Source organism: Prionailurus viverrinus, chromosome B3, assembly GCF_022837055.1.
Source record: "Prionailurus viverrinus isolate Anna chromosome B3, UM_Priviv_1.0, whole genome shotgun sequence".
NCBI lineage: Eukaryota > Metazoa > Chordata > Mammalia > Carnivora > Felidae > Prionailurus > Prionailurus viverrinus.
The window spans coordinates 130,702,680-130,726,756 of NC_062566.1; the positions used below are offsets into that span (position 1 = coordinate 130,702,680).

The window sequence follows — 24,077 nt, forward strand, 5'->3', positions numbered from 1 at the left end:
AATAGCCAAAACCATGAGTGAGTGCTCGATTTCATTAGTCATGGGGTAGACACGCAAATGAAAACTCCAGTGAGATTCCACTACAAACTCACCAGCATGGGTTACAACTAAAAAGCCTGATAAAAGCAAGCGTTGACAAGATCGCACTCCTGCCGGAGGGAATATAAACGGAGGCAATCACTATGGAAAACAGTTTGGCAATTTCCACCAAGGCTGAGGGAGACGTATGCCCTATGAAATGGCAGTGCCATCTGGGGACATACACGCCACTGAAATGCCCGCACATGTGCACCAACAGACGAGTATGAGAACGCTCAGAGGCATTATTATCCATCATGGCCAAAAACTGGAAAAAACTCAAATGCCCATTAACAGTAAAATGAACAGTAGTCTATATAGACTACCTAAAAAGACCTTTTGTATGCTATGCAGAAACACTATACCACGCCATTTATAATAAATGAAAATAAATGTATTTTCTGTACAGATACTAAAACTGAAGCTACTGACAACAATTTGAGTGAAGCTCATAAAAATAATGCTGAATGAAAGGACCTATCATAAACAAAAGACTATATCTGGGTTGCTGCCAGTGCGTATTTGCTTACTCGAGTGGTGACCATACACATGTCCTGCATTGGAGTAAATCACTGAGTTACATATTTCTGTTGTTCCTTTTTTCTACATGTGCGTATTTCACAATTTAAAAAGGGTAAAACAATAGATCAAGTTCCTTTCAAAGTTAAGAATCACACTGGAAATAACACAGAGGCACAAAGTTTTTAAGAGTTTAAATTACTGCCATCTTTTCATTCTTTTTGTCCCATTTAAAATAGAACCCACAGTATAAACCAATATTTTCTGAACTGAGCTAAATAATAAAACAGGTGGCTTCACACTGAGTTCAGAAAAGAAAAATAAAATATGGGGTTATGAGGTGAGATCTTATCCTCACCCCAGTTCAAATAGCTATGTGTGCAATCCAAGCATAATACATAGGCAGAGGGGCGCCAAGAGGGGGTTCTGATGCCAGAGAGCTTTGTTAAGGAGCCTGTGCACCTTATAAGCTAACCCTTAAATCATTCAGCACACAAACACTGCTACAAGTCTGTTTATGGTAACAAGAATATGCTGTCAGGAGTAGTAGTACCAAAAATGACTCACTACCTTTATGGGCTATACCTAAAAAAGAATATTCTGATTTAATTTTTCCTTTACAGAATTCCAATTTTCCTCTCAAACAGTATACAGTGATATTAAAGCTCAAAAGGAATGTTTCTCAATTTACAGAACCACAGTACTATAAATATAAAACTAAATTCAAAGTAACATTTACTTTACACCTCTCAAAAGCTCTATTTAAAATTTCAATATTTATTCAAAACACATTCTCTTAATGGATAGGTAGGTACGAGATAGAGCAAGCGCAGTAAGATGTGAACGATGGGATCTCTGGGTTACAAAGCAGTAACGTATGGCTGTCATCAGACACATCAGTAAGTAAGAAATGAAACAAAACACATTTAGAATACTTGAAACATAATTTTAGTCATTACTGACAGTGCTCTGGCCTGTCTTCTTCTCAAAATTTCCTTGTCAACCCATCATTCACAGGCACATACACATACAACCTGCGCATGTCTGATTTCTATAATTAGGCACCAAGAATACTTTCTTGACTCTAATGATTTTCTCTCCAATATAATAAAAATCAGATGGCTTTACCACATCTTCATTGAGCCTATAATTTAAGTGTAAACCAATTTCCCACTCATTCAAACCAAAAAGCAATCTGTTTTCTAGTGATTTAATGAAAAGACAAAAGAAAAATCATCACATATTGCTAGGTAGGTATTTCTCATTTTTATTATGAAAATAATACATAAAATACCCTAAATGTTTTAAGAAGACAAAATTTATTAAACAAATTATGGGACATCTATAGATTTAATACTATGGGGCCATTAAAAAGCAATGAGTATGAAAACATGTTCACAATGTGTGATAGGAATAAAACAGATTACAAAACTGTTTGTATGGCTTAATCTCAATGCTGTTAACAAGCACAAGAAAAGGAGAAAGACCAATTATCAAGGTATCCTGTGACACAAAGCTTTTAAACACTGTTTGTGAGAGATACTACTGATATGTGTAAAACAAGGTGGTGGGCCAGGCACAGGGTTCCTCTTTCCTTGTTTCTCTAAAAGAAAAAAAGAAAGGATGGATGGATGGATGGATGGAAGGAAGGAAGGAAGGAAGGAAGGAAGGAAGGAAGGAAAAAAGATCACTCCTACCAAACCCAACTCTCCTACAGATAACAACAGTACACTGTAGACCAAAAACAAAATGAACAAAAACCCTGAAGGGACTGGACAGTGATCAAAAGCAGTGCAGATTCTGGAGAGCACTGACTCTTGGAAGAAAGGGAACAGGGCCGCCTGTTTTAATGACTATTAGCCTGAGGGCAAGCCAAAGTTGGTGCTGCACAGGGCGGATAAACTCCAACAGAAAAATCCACACTCTTTCTGGCCTGAAGAACCAGAGGGCGGAGTTCAGAGCAACCACAGCTGCTAGAAAGCAAGGTGGGAATCTTGGAAAGGAGAAAGCTCCAAATTCTGTGAATACAGTCTGCTCAAATATCTGGCTGATCCCTGAGCCACACATATATGGGACGGACCCCAACTAAGGATACATGGGGCACCTGGGTGGCTCGGTCAGTTGAGCATCTGACTTTGGCTCAAGTCATGATCTTGCATTCGTGGGTTCAAGCCCCACGTCGGGCTCTGTACTGACAACTCAGAGCCTGAAGCCTGCTTCTGATTCTGTCTCCCTCTCTCTCTCTGCCCTTCCCCTGCTCATTCTGGCTCTGCCTCTCAAAAAATAAAATAAAACATTAAAAACCAAAATTTAACAATTTAAGAAAAGATACAAAAACTAAGCTAAGAGCTGCCACCAAAGACCCAGAATTTGCAGCATAGTCTAAGTTAATCACCTGTTTAAAAAAAAAAAACCCTCAGGGCGCCTGGGTGGCTCAGTCGGTTAAGCGTCCGACTTCAGCTCAGGTCATGATCTCACGGTTCGTGAGTTCAAGCCCCGCGTCAGGCTCTGTGCTGATGGCTCAGAGCCTGGAGCCTGTTTCAGATTCTGTGTCTCCCTCTCTCCCTGACCCTCTCCCGTTCATGCTGTCTCTCTCTGTCTCAAAAATAAACATTAAAAAAATTTTTTTAATAAAAAAAATAATAATAAATAAATAAATAAATAACCCCTCTCAGAGTAATATAATATGAGCTAAGAGCTGCCACCTAAGACCCAGAATTTGCAGCATAGTCTAAGTTAATCACCTGTTTAAAAAAAAAACCTTCTCAGAGTAATATGACTCTAAAGTGTCTACAACAAAACACCCCACATCCAGAATATAATCTAAAATTACTCCATACACAATGAAACATGAAAAGTTGACCCACTTTCAAAAAAGAAAAGAAAAGCACAGAATCCACACCTAAGTGACTCAGATGTTAGAATTAGCAAAGATGCTAGAGTCCAAAGACGTAAGAGAAAATAAGCTCACAATAATGAAAAAAAAAAGAAAATGAAATCACAGCAAAAGAACAGAATCTACAAAAAAAGAACTAAATGTAAATTCAACAACTGAAAAATATAATGTCTAAAATAAAAATTAACTGGATGAGCTTAACAGCTGCATGGAGATGACAGAGGAAAGAGTGAACTTGACAGTCAATAATACCCAATCTTGACAGAGGGGGAAAAAAGTTGAACAGCAAAAAAAAAAAAAAAAAAGTCTCAGAGGCACATAAAACAATATAAAAAGGTCCAACATGTGTCTAATTGGAATCCCAAAATGAGAAGAGAAAAAGGATGGGAGGTGCCTGGGTGGCTCAATCGGTTAAGTGTCTGACTTTGGCTCAGGTAATGATCTCACGGTTTGTGGATTCAAGCCCCACATCGGGCTCTGTGCTGACAGCTCAGAGCCTGGAGCCTGATTCAGATTCTGTATCTCCCTCTGTCTGCCTGTCCTCTGCTCATGCTCTGTCTCTGTCTCCCAAAAATGGATAGATGTCAAAAAATTTTTTTAAAAAGAAGAGAAGAAGGATGGGGCAGAAAAGACTATTTGGAAAAATATTCTAGATTTTGGCAGGAGTCTGGATTACACTGTTACATGCGTTTAACCAAACTCAACAAATACAAACTTAAAACTTAGGTAGTTCATTATGTATAACATTTATATCAAAAGAAGAAAACTATAAACAGATACTGAACTCTAATAAATTACATATATGCTTAAGTATTTAGAAGTATATTAATGTCTGCAATTTACTTTGAAATGTGTTCTTCACCCATGCCCCACTCAAAGAGGATTAATAATGGATAGAAGAATCAATAGACAGACATGTGATTAATTTTGGTAAAATATTAATTCTATGATTAATTCTATGATTCTATGTGGTGGACATTCACCATTATAGTCTTTCAACTTTTCTGTGTGTTTGAAATGTTTCATAATAAAACTTTGAGGTGGCGGGGGGGGGGGGAGGGGACACTGTGAGAGTGTTTCAATGGACTGAAGCAAATTATTTTTAAAATACAAGAGTTACATGTTGTTTCTTCTTACCATTACTCTCTTGGCCTCTAACAACATCAACCAAAATCTACCCAATGACTATTTCATTCAAGTGGCTATTGAGACTGGGTCATGTAGTGTAGTGGTGAAGAAAGACTACTCCATTGCTTCCTTTCTTCTCTTTACACCAAATTTTAGAAGATAGAAAATAAGAACTATCCTCAAACAAAAAAAATTTAAGAATGCTTTCTATATTTACTGATCAAATAAAAACAAATTCCTCATTTTCTTTCCAGACGTGTTAAAGATAACTGAGATACTACATGATTCCTTTCAAAAAGGACACATCTATACACAGATGTGTTGAATGTGATCAGATTTCATAATGAGATCTTTCAAAACTATTATACATTAAGTTCCTCTACAGAAAGAGCAAAACATATAAGAAACAAAATATAAAATTTATATATAAAAGGATTTTATATCTTTAAACATATGAAAGAACAAAGTAACAGAAACAATAGCATTTAAATGCTACATGTTGATTTTTAAATCCTGCCATTTATGGTTTACCTTCCAGTTCTTCCAGATGTGAAGGAGTTCCTTGTACCCTGGGCTGAATATAAGATAACTTAAACTTGGGCACCACAAATGGTACCTCTTTGCCATCAGACGGTAATTTGGAAAGTAAATAATCCTCAGTACAGCCAACCTGAGGCTTTACGGAGACAGAAGTCAATGGAGGTACACAGACAGTGGTATTCTGACATTCTGAGACTGCTGCTTTAAAGTCTCTTTCTGTGGAAACTACATATAAAAGAAGAAAAAAAGAAAAGAAAAAGAAAAATCACAAATATGAATGTAGGGTTATATATAATAATCTAAAGTTACCATGCTTTGGTACTTACTTAATCTCCTAGAAGAAACTGCTGATAGAAAAACTACCACTTCTAGGTCCTATCAAGCACTTCTGGAATCTACATTAATTCTGTCCAGGCAATATTTGCAAAATTAGCATTCCATTGCCAAAGTATATTAACTTATCATAATGGTAAAAGCAGTTTTTAAAGAAACTCATTCCCACAAAAAGAGTTCACAGATGGAAAATAAGTTTATTTTGTAGTTAATTCCACAATACTTTCAAGTAAAAGCCAGGCATTTAAAAATACTGCCAACGAAGCAATTCCTGTTGTCAGTACTAGTGGTTAATATCAGTCTTAAATATATAAAGCAATTCCGAAAAGAAGCTAAAGGTCTCCCAAGTCTCCAAAAATCTTTACTGAATCACAAAATAAAATGTATTTTTACCCTAATACACTGGCAACTCTCCCTGTATTAGCTTCTGTAACCTATTTTGTCCTTGGTCTCAAATTATATGTGTTTCCTAAGCTGGTGACTTAGGCTGGGGAGGTAAGGGACACCCAGAGTTCATCTTTACGTATAAGCGGTATTGTCTGTTGACTGGATGAAAGTCCAACTACTACTGTGTAGGAATTTGTGAAATGTTTTAATGCAAAAAGAAGCCTTCCTATTCAAATATACTAGGGAGCTATGCTCCAGACAATGAAACACAAGAAAAAGCCAAAGACAAATAAAGTTCCAGTCATAACTCTGAAGAAAATGAAGAGACCATTAAATAGAAAGGGAAATCTCCAGAAGTCCTTCATAAATATGGGGTCTTGATGAAATAATGGGTCTCTTCTCCGTTAGTCATTCATTTGTGAAAGGCGTTTTTTAATGCATTGTCATCAACTAGAACTATCTTTATTCGAATTAAAACATTTGCCGGAGTATACTGTCCCCAAACACACTCAACAGTTCTCTTCTCTCCCTGCCTTTGCCTGTGCAATTTCATCCACCTACTAATCCTCGTGTCCAATCTTCACCTTCTCTGACTTTCTTCTTGCCACGCAGTTGCTGAAGTCCTCTTCAGACTCCCATGCCGAATGCCATCTTCTCAGTGGTCATGTCCCAGGGTGTCCGCCGGGTTGAATTTCTCTCTGTCTCTTATGCCCCAGGGTACCTTATTACTTACCTGGTGTGCCTTACATTTATGTCTGCTTCCCCCATGATGTCAGGAAATATTTCTCATTTATCTTTATATTACAAAATGCCACATTTAAAAAAGATATTAAATAAATGTTTGTTGATGTAAAAAGAAGCCAAACTCACAATTGTCCTTTTCTGTTTCACCATAGAAACATCCTCTACAGCAGCTCTTTAGAAATTCTGTTGCCATTACATACAATTTCTAACAGTCAGCAACTGATACAAACTTCCAATTTTAGTATCAATCTGTTGGCAGAACAGAAAACAAGTTAACATGATCAGGCTTAATGCATTAGGTATCACTAAATAAATCATATTATCTGTCTTTCTAAGATGTAATGAGGAATACAAAGCAAAAATGTTTCAAGGAAGACAGATTTTTTATCTTATATATAATTTTGTATAAGCTAGGCTTCTTATAAGTTATTAAAATGAGATACTCAAAAATCACTAGATGAAAAATCTCAATGTTAAACCTGAAAAAAAGGGAAAATTCCATTCTCAGTCTTCTTTTTTGCCAGGTATACCCAAATCAATGCCCAAGCAAAATTTGCAAGAAAATATGGCACTCATAAAAAGTTTGAGAAAAATTTTCACTTCCTCCAAATCAATTCTTTTAGTAATCCAAAGGTCCTATAAATGGAGCCAATATACAACTTCATACTTTATAAGTTGGTTTAACATTTAGAATTACACCAACAGAAAAATATATCTTAAACACTGTATTACAAACCAAAACCACACTCAGATATCACCTCACGCCAGTCAGAGTGGCCAAAATGAACAAATCAGGAGACTATAGGTGCTGGAGAGGATGTGGAGAAACAGGAACTCTCTTGCATTGTTGGTGGAAATGCAAACTAGTGCAGCCACTCTGGAAAGCAGTGTGGAGGTTCCTCAGAAAATTAAAAATAGACCTACCCTATGACCCAGCAGTAGCACTGCTACGAATTTACCCAAGGAATAGAGGAGTACTGATGCATAGGGGCACTTGTACCCCAATGTTTATAGCAGCACTCTCAACAATAGCCAAATTGTGGAAAGAGCCTAAATGTCCACCAACTGATGAATGGATAAAGAAATTGTGGTTTATATACACAATGGAGTACTACGTGGCAATGAGAAAGAATGAAATATGGCCCTTTGTAGCAACGTGGATGGAACTGGAGAGTGTGATGCTAAGTGAAATAAGCCATACAGAGAAAGACAGAGACCATATGGTTTCACTCTTATGTGGATCCTGAGAAACTTAACAGAAACCCATGGGGGAGGGGAAGGGGGAAAAAAAAAAAAAAGAGGTTAGAGCGGGAGAGAGCCAAATCGTAAGAGACTCTTAAAAACTGAGAACAAACTGAGGGTTGATGGGGGTGGGAGGGAGGGGAGGATGGGTGATGGGTATTGAGGAGGGCACCTTTTGGGATGAGCACTGGGTGTTGTATGGAAACCAATTTGACAATAAATTTCATATATTAAAAAAAATAAATAAAGAGAAGCAAAGAAAAAAAAATAAAAGGTGATTGCCATAAAAAAATAAAAATAAACACTGTATTACACACATACACACACACACACACACACACACAGAGTTATCAGCTAACTAACTCACATATAACATAAGATGGAAATAAAAGGAGTCTGTCTTACTTTTTTAAGATTTATTTTTAAGTAATATCTACACCAAGTGTGGACTTGAATTTATAACCCCAAGATCAAGAGTACTATGCTGTATCGACTGAGCCAGCCAAGCGCCCTGGGAGTCTGTTTTAAATTTACCAGGAACTTAAGTTTGTATTAAGAACTTTATGTCCAATTGCCCACCTTGGGCTCACGGACTTTATTCCAAATGCACTCTCTTCATTTATGCCTACTTAAACTCTGTACATTTTTCATAGGAAATTCCAATGTATACAAAAGATGATAAAATGATGTAAGAAAATCCCTATCACCCAGATGAAAGAGTTATCAACTCACAGCAAATCTTAATTCATCTCTACCTTCCCACTTCCGTTTCTGGGATCTGTAAGTAACACATCTGCTGACTTCACTTCCTTTGTGTGGGTGTACTGACACTGTGCCTTCGATCAAAACGACCCCGGGGGGTTTTCATTTCCCCAAAGTGGGAGCTCAGATGATGAGGGAACTAACTACCTGCAGACCCCTGCGGGTGGCTCGTACCTCCCCATTCAGCAGGCCATAATCTGCAAATTCTTAATGCAATACACTAGCTCCAGCTTCCAAATACAGACACCAACAAAGTATTTGTTAAAATGCCAATCTGATAGGAAAGAAATGATATCTTGTGTTGTTTTAATTAGCATCTCTTTTACGTGAGGTTGGGCACCTTTTCATATAAGGCTAATCTGTATTTGTTTCTATGAACTCGCTGTTCATTGCCTTTTTTGCCCATCTTTCTATAAAGCTATTGGTCCTTTCCTGCCTCAGTTTTAGAGGATTTTTATATAGTTGAGAGATTAATGCGTTCTCCATGATATAAGTGGCAAACATTCTTCCAGTCTGTCATTGTCTTTTTGAGGTATTTTCTGCCTTGGGGGGGGGGGAGGGGGCGTGGGGGGGATGTGTGTGTGTATATATACACACACACACATAAAAACATACATGAATATGTGAATACACACACACGTAGTTATGGTTACCTAAGTTTTCCCTCTTTGTTTCTGGATTTGGACTCACAGGAAACTTTTCCTCATACGTAGGTCATAAAAGACTTTACCCATGGTCTTTTCTAATACTTAGTATGGTGTTACTTTCTATATTAACACCCCAGTGTACATACAGTATGAGAAGTAGATTCAATCCTACCTTTCCCAGTTGGCTATTCCAGTATCACAAACACCATTTATTTAAAATTCTGTATTTTCTCCAATGATTTTAGAATGCTGCCTTTATTATAGACTAAATTTCCACATATAATTGAGATATTTATATATTTTCTATTCTCTTCAACTGGACTGTCTTTTCCTGTAACACATTTTAAAGTGCAGGAGCACCTGGGTGGCTCAGGTGGTTAAATGTCCAACTTCAGCTCACCTCATGATCTCGTGGTCCATGAGTTTGAGCCCAGTGTTGGGCTCTGTGCCCAACAGCTCAGAGCCTGGAGCCTGCTTCAGATTCTGTGTCTTGCTCTCTCTCTGCCCCTCCCCCCTCTCAAAAATAAACATTAAAAAATTAATAAAAAATAAATAAAATGATAATGGCCTATAGTAATATGCTCTCATATGCAGCAGGGCTGGCCCCCCAACCTTACTGCTCTTTAATTTCAAGGTTTTCCCAGCTTTTCTTGCTTGTCTGTTCTTACTAATGAACTTTATAATCTGTCTAGCCCCAGGAGGAAAAATCTAATGGTACTTTTGTTGGGATTCTGTTATATTTATAAATGATTTTATAAAAAAAAAACTGACATTCTTAAGATGTTGTGCATGCCTACCCAGAACATTTGTTCTAGTCTGTGTTTGTATTTTGAAAAATTTTTTTTAACGTTTATTTTTTTGAGACAGAGAGAGACAGAGCATGAACAGGGGAGGGGCAGAGAGAGAGGGAGACACAGAATCCGAAACGGGCTCCAGGCTCTGAGCTGTCAGCACAGAGCCCGACGCGGGGCTCGAACTCACGGACTGTGAGATCATGACCTGAGCCGAAGTTGGACGCTTAACTGACTGAGCCACCCAGGTGCCCTGTGTTTGTATTTTGAAGAGTTTTTGTAGTTTTTCTCATATAAATGTAGAACTTTTCTTGTTAAGTGTATGCCTTTAAGATCTGTTTGGCTATCAGCAAAGGCATCTTTTCTTCCATTGTATCTTGTAACTGATTTGTTTTAAAAATTGATACATTTTCGGGGCGCCTGGGTGGAGCAGTCGGTTAAGCGTCCGACTTCAGCCAGGTCACGATCTCGCGGTCCGGGAGTTCGAGCCCCGCGTCAGGCTCTGGGCTGATGGCTCAGAGCCTGGAGCCTGTTTCCGATTCTGTGTCTCCCTCTCTCTCTGCCCCTCCCCCGTTCATGCTCTGTCTCTCTCTGTCCCAAAAATAAATAAAAAACGTTGAAAAAAAAATTTAAAAAAAAATTGATACATTTTCAAAATCCCTTTTTTAGCCCTAGTTAAAAAAAAAAAACATTTTAATGTTTATTTATGAGAGAGAGAGAGAGAAAGGGACAGAGTATGAGTGGGGGAGGGTCAGGGGGGGGGGAGACAGAGAATACAAAGCAGGATCCAGGCTCTGAGCTGTCAGCACAGAGCCCAATGCGGAGCTCGAACCCACAAGCTGGGAGATCCTGACCTGAGCTGAAGTCAGACGCTTAACCAACTGAGCCACCCAGGTGCCCCTAGCCCTAGTTTAAAGGATGTATTCCTTGACCACTCAGGTCATACTGAATTCTCTCATTTCTAAACATCCAGTGAACTTAAAATATACATATATATGTATATATATTTTCTTGAAATTTATGATACTTGTTCTCTCTCCCCTTCTAAAATATAAACTTTTCAGAAACAATATTATACTTACTTTCTACTTATCACTCAGCACCCTATATGATACTGGGAACATAGGAGGAACTCAGCAAATATATAGTTGATCGACAAGGGAACAAAGTATAACTACCTCACATAAAAACTCCTAATGAACTCATCAAACCACATTTCTGACCCCCAGCCAGCCTGCAAATACTTTACATTAATCATGAAAGGAATGTGGGAGGACTGGTTAAAAACCATTACTGCTTCTCAAAGGTCCTCAAAGTTGATGGCCTTGAGTCATCCAAAATGAACTGGGGACTATGGGGGAGGGATGCAGAAAACAACTTTATGTGAATATGAATAAGGCAGATAGATGGGGCACCTGGGTGGCTCAGTCAGTTAAGCTTCTGACTCTTGCTTTCGGCTGAGGTCACGATCTCATGATTCATGAGATCGAGCTCTGCACTGGGCTCTGCGTGGATAGCACGGAGTCTGCTTGGGATTCTCTCTTTCCATCTCTCTCTGCCCCTCCCCAGTTCATGTGTTCGCTCTCTCTCTCTCTCTCTCTCAAAAGTAAATAAAAACTTAAAAAGAAAAAGAAGGCAGATAGAGTTTGCATGACAGACTACTGGAGAGTAGAGAGGTACACACAGAGACAACCACAGACCTCAGCAAACCCTCCCCCTACCCCCCAGGATTCAGCAGGGCACTGCTCAGAGCATGCACACAAGCAAATCGCACAAGACTGGGCAAAGACCACCAGAAAAGATTACAAAAACCATACCATCTCTTGCCAAGGTCAGGACTCATGTCTGTTCCCACCAACCAAACTGGGATAACCTCATAATTCACAGGACATTGGGTAGAATACTTAGAAGGGTCTTGCCTCCATGGGGTAATAAATAGCCCTAACTAAATGCTAGTCTGCTTTCCAACCAACAAATTTAAAAAGCAAGACTCAAAAGGATCAAACCATTTTCAAAAAAAACTATGTCCTGGGGTACCTGGGTGGCTCAGCTGGCTAAACACCTGAGGACTTGGTTCATGTCATGATCTCATGGTTCATGAGTTCGAGCCCTGCATCTGCTGTCAGCACAGAGCCCGCTTCAGATCCTCTGTCCCCCTCTCTCCCTGTCCTACCCCCACTGGTTCTCTCTCTCTTTCAAGATAAACAAACAAATATGCCCCAAAGTAAAAAATACTTCTAAAAATCTAAAAATATCCAGCACACAAGGTAAAATTCACAATATCTGGCATCCAATAAAAAAACGACCAAACATGCAAAAAGGAAAAAAAAAAAAAAAACCACTGAGAAAAATCAACCAACTGGAACCACACAGAAATACATGGACAGTTAGACTTTAAAACATTTCTGACACTGTATGTTCAAAAAGTTAAGAAGTCACATGATAGATACAAAAAAGATGCAACTTCTAAAAATGAAAATTATAGTATCTGAGGTAGAAGATACACTGGATGGGATTAATAGCAGATGAGATATTGCAAAAGAAAAGATTAAAGAACTTAAAGGCACAGGTAGAGAAACTACCCAAAATGAAACAAAGAGAAAAAAGAACAAAGACAAAATAAAAAGAACATCTGTGACCCATGAGATAATTTCCAGCAGCCTAATAAACATGTAATTGAAATCCATGAAGGAGATGGGGGGAGGCAGAAAAAATATTTGAAGAAATAATACTAAAAATGTTCACATTTGATAACTACCAACCACAGATCTAAGAACCTCAACAAACACTAAGCATAGAAAGTATGAAGAAAACTATGCCAAGACACATCACAATAACATGGCTCAAAGCCAGTGATAAAGAGGAAATTTCAAAAGCAGCTGGAAAAAAGGAAGGACTTGTATTTTACTTCATTAAATATAGCCTATCATAGTTTTGTTTGTTTTTTGAGAGAGAGGGCAAGCGGGAGAGAGGGGCAGAGGGAGAGAAAGAAGGCTCCGTGCTACCAGCATAAAGCCTGACGCGGGGCTCGATCCTATGACTGAGATCATGACCTGAGTGAAAAATCAGGAGTCAGATGCTTAACTGATTGAGCCACCCAGGTCCCTGAGCCCATCCTAGTTATTTTAATAATCCATAAGTAGTAATTCCAATATGTAAGCTTTTGTAAGTTTACTTCTTATTATCTGTTGTTTCTGCTGACTCTTGTTCAGGCTGTCTTATTTCCTGTGCACTTGGTCATCTTTGACAAATTATTCAGTGACTTTGAAACTTTATTCGCAGAACTTTTTAGAGACAAAGATAAAAATACACTGCCACAGAGAATACCTGCATTTGTTTACCATATTATTTTAAATTCATACATTGACATATAACCCAATTTAAAAATGGGCAAAGGATGTGAATACTCTAAAGAAATACGACAGATAAATGACCAATAAACAACATGAAAAGGTGCTTAACATCAGCAGTAATGGGAAATGCAAATCAAAGCCACGAGATACCAATCCACATACATTGAGGATGGCTATAACCAAAAAGACAGACAAAAACAAGTGTTGACAAAGATCTAGAGAAACCGGAACCCTCAAAGATTATTGGTGAGAATAAAAACTGGTGCGGCTGCTTTGGGAAATGGTACGGGAGTTCCTCCATGGAATTACCATATGACCCAAGAATTCCACTCCGTAGGTAACAGCTATGAGAATGAAAACTATATTTCCATACAAAAATTGTACACAAATGCTCACGGCAGCATTATTCATAATAGCCAAAAAGCGGATACAACCCAAATGTCCATCAACTAACAAACAGAAATACAAAAACAAAATATGGTAGAATCTTATTCAGCCATTAAAACGAATCGAGTACTGGGGCGCCTGGGTGGCTCAGTCGGTTAAGCGGCCGACTTCGGCTCAGGTCATGATCTCGTGGTCCGTGAGTTCAAGCCCCACGTCAGGCTCTGAGCTGACAGTTCAGAGCCTGGAGCCTGTTTCAGATTCTGTGTCTCCCTCTCTCTGACCCTCCACCGTTCATGCTCTGTCTCTCTCTGTCTCAAAAATAAATAAATGTTAAAAAAAAAATTTTTTTTAATAAATAAATAAATAATAAAAAAAATAAAACGAACCAAGTACAGATTCATGTTACCAAACAGATAAACCTTGAAAACACGCTAAGTGAAAAAGGCAAGACACAAAAGGCCACGTATTGTATAATTTCATTTACATGAAATTCCCAGAATAAGCAAATCCATAGAAATAGAAAGCACATTAGTGATTTCCAGAGATTGGGGGAAAAGGGGGAAATGAGAAGTGACTGCTAACGGGTACAGGTTTCTTTCCGGGGGAAAAAATGGTCTAGAATTAGTGATGACGGTTGCACAACTTTGTGAATATATGAAAAACCACTGAACTGTATACTTCAAAAGGGTGAGTTTTATGGTATGTGAATTGTATCTAAAGAAAAATAAGATATTAAAAAAATTACATCTTGGAATTTTGGGGGGACCACCAAGGTGATGTGAACCACCTCTCTACCACCGCCCATGGTTACAACTTTCCAAGGACACGTTTTCTTCTCCTGTTTTACTTGGCGTCAAGGCAACTTTCCTTGTGGTTCCCTAAAAGAGGTAGAGTGAGTTTTAGTCCTTGAGGCCACAGACCTTTGGGATTTCCAGAATTAGAGGCAGAGAGTCTCTTGTTAGCTTACCTTGAACGAGCCCTAGGCTGACTTCTAACTACGCCTCCTGTCCTGTAAATCCACCGAATTCTTAATCAAATCTAATCAAGTCTCCCCAGTTTAGCAAATGCACTCAGAGCAAGTAAGAATTAAGGGCTCCTTTAGTCTCTGGTTTTCAGCTTTCTCTTTGATTTGGGCATATTAATTCGTAAGTACCTTTTTTAAAAATTGCACCACAGCATTCTTAGCTATTTTCAGTGTGAAAGTTTTTCCAAATCTTAACTATATTCCCAAAATGAAAATTCTCTATTTACTTTTCAAGTTAGAATGAACTCTGATGAGTTAGGACAGGATCTGCAAAAACAAAAAGCCTGATATAGTCTACATTAAAGTAGCTTCAGTATTCCTTGTGACTTCAGCTGATTACAGTAGATATTTAAGATTTAAAATACATTCCAATGAAAGTTTACTTTAGAAAAAAAATTAATTTGAGGGGGAGTCTAGTTTTAAAAGAATTGTAAGTAGGTGACTCCTTCTCTTAGGTATCAAGGCTCTTTACACAATTAAAGTAAATATGATTGCAGCAAGAATACACAAAGAGACCAAAGAAAGATTAGTCCAAAAACGTATGCACACATATATGGAAACTTGGCATATGATGCGTATAGATCCGTAGGAGGAAAACCAGAATGTTCAATAAATGATGCTAGGAAAAACTGATTACCCGTCTGGAAAATAAAATGAAACTGGACCCCCACTTCACATGACACAAAAATCAATCACATATGGATTAAAGACGTAAATACAAAAGGCAATACTATTTTAAAGCTTTCAGAAGAAAATATAAGACTACATCTTTCTAACCTCAAGGAAGAGAAAAATGTGTTAAGCAAGATGCCAAGGGGCACCTGGGTGACTCAGCTGGTTAAGTGTCTGACTCTGGATTTCGGCTCAGGTCATGATCTCAAAGTCGTGAGATTGAGCCCTGCTTGGGGCTTTGCACTGAGTGTAGAGCCTGCCTGGGATATTCTCTCTTGCTCGCAAGCTCACTGTCTCTCTGCCCCTCTCCCACTCACAGGCGCACACACACTTTCTCTCTCTAAAAATAAACAAATAAACATTAAAAAAAAAAAAAGCCGAAGCTTAAAAACAAAAAGATGCCAAAATCATACACCATAAAGACAAAGTCTGAAACACTCAAGTACTCTAAACTATAGAATACATCTATCAAAAACCATATAAAGTAAAAGACAAGCCACTTGCTGGGGAGAAGATATTTCCCACATGCATAACCAATCAGACTCAGTACCATAAATAAATAAATACAACTTCTAGAAGGAGATTTTTTTAAGTCAAAAAAATAGGCAAAAGACATAAACAGACATAACAGAATTGTGGAACATCTGACACCATCAGTAATTAAGGAAATGTAAATTCAACCTTCAATGGAGGACCATTTCTCACCCACCAGATTGTCGAAAAGAAACAATTCAGATCATTACAAATGTTGTTGTACAAACGTCTCAAATGTTGAGGAAGGGAACAAAGTGAACATTGAACACACTGCCTGTGGAAGTATAAACTGGTATAACCACTTTACAAAACAATTCAGTATGGGGGCACCTGGGTGGCTCAGTCGGTTAAACGTCTGACTCTTGGTTTCAGCTCAGGTCATGAACTCACCATTTGTGAGACAGATCCCCGGGTCTGGCAGTGCAGATAGACCACACTGCCAGAGTAGAGCCTGCTTGGGAGTCCCTCTCTCTCTCCCTCTCTCTCTCTGCCCCTCCCTCACTCACGCTGACATTCTCTCTCAAGAAAAAGAAAAATTCAGTATGTTCTAGCAAAACTGAAGATCCACAACTCTACTTCTGGGCAAAGAGACATGCGTTAGAATGGCCATGACAAAACAGCTCTTAGTGGCAAAGAGTGAAAATTAAATTAAAAAAAAAAAAAAAAAAGAAAATGGAAAATGTCCCTAAATATCCATTAACAGGAAAACGGATAAACAGCAGTAAAGTCATACAATGGAATGATATAGAGCAATAAAAAGTAAATGAACTGTAACATAGCAACATCAACAAATCTCATAAATATAATATACCAAAAAAAAGTAGCAGCATGGAAAGAGAGAGACACAGTCAGGGCTTTGAAAATATTCATAAGTATTGTTTCTTTTAAATTTTTTTTCATGTTTATTTTTGAGAGACAGAGACAGAGACAGAGACAGAGACAGAGTGTGAGTGGGGAAGGGGCAGAGAGAGAGGGAGACAGAGAATCCAAAGCAGGGTCCAGGCTCTGAGCTGTCAGCACAGAGCCCGACATGGGGCTCGAACTCATGGACTGTGAGATCATGACCTGAGCCAGAGTCAGACACCCAACTGACTGAGCCAGCCAGGTGCCCCAATAAGTATTATTTCTAAAGCATGATATGAGTACAGGGGCATTTATTTTATTTGTATTCTCTAAATCTATAGCTGTGTGAAAAGTACTATTTTGTACATATGAAATAATTTCTCATTTAAAAATTAAGTAAATGCATGGCTGTGGTTGAAAACATGAAAATTACAGAAAACTATATGAAGAAAATAAAAATTATCAATAATCCCATCACCCTGAGATAACTACAGTATTTAAAAGAAAAAATATATTTAGCATATCTTTTTCTACTATTTAAAAAAAATTTTTTTTAATGTTTATTTATTTTTGAGAGAGACACAGAGCACAAGCAGGGGAGGGGCAGAAAGAGACAGAATCTGAAGCAGGCTCCAGGCTCTGAGATGTCAGCACAGAGCCGGATGCGGGGCTCCAACCCACAAACCGCGAGATCATGATCTGAGCCGAAGTTGGATGCTTAACCGACTGAGCCACCCAGGCACCCCATCTTCCACTATTTTTATTTATTTTTTTACAGCTTTATTGAGGTACTTACAGTAAATTATACACATTTAAAAAGGTTTTTTTTATTATGTTTATTTACTTTTGACAGAGAGAGACAGAGCACGAGAGGGGGAGGGGCAGAGAGAGAGAGAGACACAGAATCGGAAACAGGCTCCAGGCTCTGACCTGTCAGCACGGAGCCCGACGCGGGGCTCAAACTCACAGACCGTGAGATCATGACCTGAGCCGAAGTCGGAAGCTCAACCGACTGAGCCACCCAGGCATCCCTATACATATTTAAAATGTATAATTACATGAGTCAAACATATGTATACACTGGTGAAAGCATCTTCACAACCAAGAAGATGAAGGGGTGCCTGGGTGGCTCAGTCGGTTAAGCGCCCAACTCTTGATTTCGGCTCAGGTCATGATCTCACTGTTCATGAGATCGAGCCCTGTGCAGGGCCTGCTTGGGATTCTCTCTTTCTGCCCCTCCCCCCACCCCCATCTCCATTCTCTCTCTCAAAATAAATAAACAACAAAAAAAAAGAAAGTGAACACACTCACCATTCCCAAAAGTTTTCTCACACCCCTTTCCAGTCCTTTTCCTTTGCACCCATCCTCTGTTGTCTGTTACTTTAGGCTACTTTGCATTTTCTAGGATTTTGTCAGGTTTGAACACACTTTATGCCTATGTCACACACTTGACACTGACAGGTTTTCCAAAATGCTTCACCAATTTACACTTCCATCAGCAGAGAATGAGCGTTCCAGGTGCTCCATATCCTTTGCAACATTTGGTTATTGGCCTTTTCCATTGTAGGGAGTATTTGCATATTCCCCAGATAAATATACATAAAACTACTTGTCTGAACGGCAACGAAAAAAATTAAACTTCAATGATGACCAAGTGACACTCATTGTAAAGAAATTTTCACGTTAAGGGCATTTTCCCTTGAATGCATGGTAATAACTGAAGCAAAGCCCTTGGTGCATGCCTCATGAATTCCGATTTAGTAAAGACGTCTGATTTCCACATAAGAGATTTAGAAGAATCACTGAAATATATAAGAGGAATCACATGACTTGAATGCAAGCTGGGAGTATCACAGTCCTGGAACTCAGGTGAAATACAATCCAACACAGTTTGTGAAAGTGTGACTTTAACACAGATAACACCAGACCCCAAGAGACCAAAATACCACTAAGATCACGATCATTTGAATGAGGGACGATGAAAATCTTTCTCACAATAGTTCTATTCAGTCTGCTCAGCTACTTGCTCTCAGCTTCTGCTACTTAACCACGAGAGGGGAACAATGCTGTGAGATGCACTTTAACATAAAGGTATTCGACTGTCCTTATATTCTTTCCAAACGGACCATAAACTCCCTTCTACCACCCTGTAACTTCTTCTAATCTTTGTCTCTCAAAATAAGGACTCTACACTCCTTATCTTTATTTCTTCATTCTCTATTTACTCCTCAAATTCATTCATATTTGGCTTCTGTCGTTATCATTTTACTTATATTGTGTTTGCTGAGGTCAATGACCTCCTCCTATCCTAACTACCAAAGCCAAGAGACATTTAATCAGCGCCTATCTTCCAGATCCTTCTGACTCATTTGACTGAGATAGATTTCCCTCCTGATTAAAACTCTTTCCTCTCCCGGCTTCTAAGCACCATTATCTGCTAGATTTTCCTCCTTCTTTCCTGAATTCTCCTCCTCACTCTCCATGGCTGTCTCTATACAGCACTTCAATGTTGGTTTCCCATACTTGGTCTTCTTTTCTTGTTCTTACTGGAAGATTTCTTCCACTCTCACGGGACTAACTACACAAATCCATGATGCTTCCAACATTTACAACTCTTATCCTGACTTCAGAAAATCCCAATACTAGACAGGTCTGCCAGATGGTCTCCAAGAATCTCACTGCTTTTCTCTCAGCCTGAATTAATCTCAGTCTGTTAGCTTTATGCGTGAATACAATTATAATTCAAGTGGAGCCAATAAAATACAAGAGATACTTTTGAAATATTTTTCTTGAAGGGTTTAAAGAAACACAAATTTTTATAAAGACTTTCCTCCAGTTACGAAGGTAACTCATAGTAACCAAAACTACAAAACACAAGAGATAAAAGGCAAATCTCCTCCAATCCCAGCTCTCAAAGGCAAGCAATATTAACATGTCCTTCCAGAAGAAGCAGTTTTTCACCACAATGAAGTTACATACCAAAACATCAAATTAGTAAATAGACGGTGTTGTTGTTAACTCTTCGTATTTTCCAGGCTACTTTTTGCAGTATTAATCAGAAGACAAAATTCTACTACGTGCCTACCTGGAGTGAGAAAATTAATAATATTCTAAAAACCAACGCAATCCTTTTACATGCTGTATTTTTTAGTATTCTAAAGGAATCGGTGTTTTTGGCTTGGCAACTATCTTGCCTATCCCTGGACGCCTACCTGTGTGCAATATACCCCACAAATCGGCCCTCCTACTTTCCTTTATTTAAAGGAAACCACAGCGAAGAAGAAGAAGAAGAAGAAGAAGAAGAAGAAGAAGAAGAAGAAGAAAAACTGTAAGAGACAGAAGCCAAATCTAAAATCAAGCTGGGTGTATAATTCCTGTTTTGCAAAAACCATAGGGAAGTGACATTTTGATACCCCCTTCTCTGCTTCTACAAGTTTCAGAAACGTCACAGGTTAAAGACACTCCGCTAATGTGTTCTTACCCGACTCTCCAGGCAAAGAAGTTCGCTTCCCTCTTTGCCCAGAGGCCACCTGTACCGGGCAGAGAGCGGGGTGCAGGGTGCGGGCTGGGGTCCCTTCCCTCCCGTCCGGGCGTCCCAGTCCCTCCCGTCCGGGCGTTCCAGTGAGCGGACCCGGGCATGGCAGGGGCCTGGCCTCGCCCCCCACCCCCCACCCCCGAGTCACTGAGCCCCCTCCCCGCCGAGGCCACGGTGAGCTCGGCTGTCCGGGGACCTCAGACCTCCCCGAGGGCTCCGGAGAGTAGGTGTCCCTGAGAGACTCGGGAAACCGACCCCCCACCCCCACCCCCAGCCCCCAAGCAAGGCGACGTTTCTAAAGAGTGAAAGGAGACGAAAAACCGTACACATCCGCAAGCCCCGGGCGGCTGGGGCAGGGGCCGCTCTCACACCGCGCCCCCCACCCCCGGAGGCCCCCGACAGCGGCCGCTCGAGGCCCGCGCCACGCTGCGCGCCCGGGAGCGGCCCCACGGCGCACCTGAGCCCAAGGCCCCCTCCCCGCCCGAGACGTGCCGTCCGGCCGCCCCGCGCGGGGTCTCCACGCGCCGCTCCCGGGCGCCCCCCGCTCCACGCCGCGCTGAGACGGCGCCGCGCGGCCGAGGCCGGTTACCTCCTGCAGCCAGCGGGCGCTCCGCCGTGGCCTCCCGCGGGAGCCGGGCCCGGGGTCACCTCGTGCGGCCGCGCCCCGAGACCCCGCCCCCGGTCCCTCCAAGTCCGCCCCGCCCCTCCGGAGGTGCGCGCCGAGGGGCGGGGCGGGGCCGCCCGGCCGGTACCTGAGCGCGCGGGCATGCGCGCTCGGCCCCTCCCTCCCCGCCTCTCCCAGCCGCTGCCCTGGGCCCCTCCGGAGAGGTCTTTGGAGTGCCTGGAGGGGTCAGAAGGGAGATAAAAACTAACCGAGGGACAGAGGGAACGTTTGGGGCCTGATGAACTTTTATGTAGAGGGGACGGAGGAGCAGTGTTTCTTGCCAGAGGTGTGGCTGCACCCTTGGAAACGGAAGAAGCTTTTCTTAGCTGCCTTGTAGCGTCACCTGACTTTCCACCCTAATTTTAAATTCTTTAAGGATCAGCCCGCTTCTCTTCACTTTTGTGGCTTCACAGCTACTACCACCTCGCTAGCAATAGGTCTGTTGGAAGGTGTCTACTACAGTGCCCGGGCCCCCATATTATGCTAGAATCCACTCTAGCACACTGGCAAGGAGTGGACTCGCCCTTTTCTTTTATGCCTCCCACGGTGGGAGTCTCAGTCCCGTTCCTGGAAAGTTGTTGAGTGGATTCCTAGATTACCTGTTGATGAATGGCTCAGCTTTTGAAAGGCTGAGGAAGTACGAATTGAAGTAAAGGTAAGCCTTTTCTTCCCAAGGAGCAGTCTGTCCCAAAGGGGGTAAGTGGGTTCTGTTCATCTCCAGGCCCTACAGATGCTGGAGTGCAGGTGGAGGGGGGGCTAGATCCCAAGATCAAATTAGTCTGGGAAACAGACACAGTATAATTACCCTCCTTGAGAGTCACGGGCACTTAACACGCTTAAGAACTGTGTTTTGCTTTGTATCATCCTGTAGTTCCCAACTTTATTTGACCTGAAGGATGGTAGGCCAAAATATGCCACTTTGACATAAGGGTTATTTTAAGTTAAAGGCACTTGAACAACAGCAGATACAAGAAGATCACTCTGACCCTCCTTTTTCTTCCTGAAAGTGGAAGATGAAACTCCCGAGTGAAAAATGTCTTCCCTATACTGGGAGGCAAGAAACATTCTTATCACCAGGGAGTAGAGGATAAAGGAAGTCTATACGCACAAACCTTGTGAAACTAACCCTGATCTTCCTAGTCCCTTCACCATTATCTGCCCCAGCTCAAGCCCCTTTTCCATTATTTAGCACCCTTTGTTCAACTTAGTATATAATGTTCATCTCTAACTGCTTCTTTGGATCTTCATTCTCCCATAAGGGCTGCTGTGTCCATGTGAAAGATCTGTATGCTTCACTCCTGTTCATCTATGCGAACTTAATTCTCAGTCCCAGCCAGAAACCCTAAAAGGGTGGCGGTAAAGTTTCGCCTCCCTTACACACCACACAACTCTCTTTCTGAGAGATGCCTGCTGCCACCCTGGGGAATTAGTGTTCCAACTCACACACTTTGATAAACACTGCTTAAAAGTCCTCGTACATTCACCTTCAATCATTTCTCTATTGCAAATGTTTGCAAAGTTCTGTACTGTTTACACAAAGCTTTCACATGAGTCATCTCATTCGACCCTCACAATTATGATGTAACTGTTATTATCCTTGTTTTACAGTTGAAAATATTGAGAGTCAAACAAATGGTGGTTGCCTGAGTATAGAGTCAAGACCGACTCTGGACTTCAGACTCCAAGGCTCTTAAATATATATTATATAAAATGTGTGCGTGTGTATATACACATATGATGTGCTCTATTTAAAGGTCAAATGAGAGAGAGAATATGTATATTTTCTCTGACACTTTGTATTAGAAAAACTGTTGTAGGGGAAAACCCAGTTCTTTCCTCCTGCATTATCTCTTGCCCGTGTATCTTCTTCACTCCTCATATAAAACATTTCATTTCCAACATTTCTGGTCACTAAATACGTGGAGGTTTTCCCCCCACACCAAGTAATTCTCTGCAACATCAGATAGATGCCCCACAATTCAACTCAATTCTGACATCACTTTCCTGGAGAGAGCATCAGATCCCACAGGTGAAGCGTTCAATTCCACAAGACTGTCTTCCTGCACCCCCACCCCACCCCACCCCCACATCACATGCCAGGTTATCACCTGTGCTTCGGACCAACCAGCTATAGGTCAAAGTTTCCAATGAACCGCCCCCCACCTTGGGTTCAAGTAATTTGTTAGAGCAGCTTACAGAACACAGGGAAATGCTTACTTAGTTTTACCAGTTTATTATAGGATATGATAAGGGATGCAGGTGAACGGCCAGATGAAGAGAGATACATAGAGCAAGGTCTGGGAGGGTCCCCGTGGAGTTGGGGTGCATCATCCTTCCAGTGTGGATGTGTTTGCCAACCTGGAAGGTCTTCAAACCCTGCACTATTGGGATTTGATGGAGGCTTCCTCACATAGGCATGATCACGTATTAGCCCCACTTCCAGCCACTTTCCCCTCTGGCAAGTTTTTAATCATGGTCTTTCTGGTGACCATTCCTCATCCAGGAGCCCACACAGAGTCACCTAGTGCTCTTATCACTTGGAAATTTACAAGGATTTTAGGATTTCCTGAGCCAGGAACCTGGGGCAGAGACCAATACGATAGATAGATAGATAGATAGATAGATAGATATGTCTATAGATAGATATAGATATAGATATAGATATAGATATAGATACATATTGTTTTTTATTTTTGAGAAAGAGAGAGAAAGAGAGACAGAGTGCGAGCAGGGGAGGGGCAGAGAGGGAGACACAGAATCTGAAGCAGGCTCCAGGCTCTGAGGTGTTGGCACAGAGCCCGATGTGGGGCTCCAACTCATGAACCATGAACCACGAGATCATGACCTGAGCCAAAGTCAGATGCTCAACCCACTGAGCCACCCAGGCACTCCTAAGAGACCGATATTTATTTTCTATCATCTCACACCCTTCAATAGAGCACATCCTTGGCTAGAAACCTCTAGCTGCACGTGTTAGTTCTCAAGGCGAGGGACCTTC

General features: G+C 40.7%; 1 protein-coding gene across 5 annotated transcripts in view; it reads right to left on the minus strand.

The window, feature by feature from the left end:
• The window catches only part of TC2N (tandem C2 domains, nuclear), a 45,268-nt gene extending 24,163 nt beyond the window's left edge, over positions 1-21,105 (minus strand). Inside the window, exons 1-4 of one of the 5 annotated variants that reach the window (XM_047864119.1) lie at positions 21,005-21,052; positions 14,553-14,685; positions 6,752-6,874; positions 5,153-5,386 (exon numbers count right to left, since the gene is read on the minus strand). In XM_047864119.1, coding sequence (XP_047720075.1) covers positions 5,153-5,386; positions 6,752-6,818 — 301 coding nt within the window. In that variant the 5' untranslated portion in view covers positions 6,819-6,874; positions 14,553-14,685; positions 21,005-21,052. Of the gene's footprint in view, positions 1-5,152; positions 5,387-6,751; positions 6,875-14,552; positions 14,686-19,859; positions 19,909-20,872; positions 20,955-21,004 lie in introns of those variants that run through there. The other 4 variants (XM_047864118.1, XM_047864120.1, XM_047864117.1 and 1 more) reach the window with 4 other exon arrangements.
• Between the last annotated feature and the right edge of the window lie 2,972 nt (positions 21,106-24,077).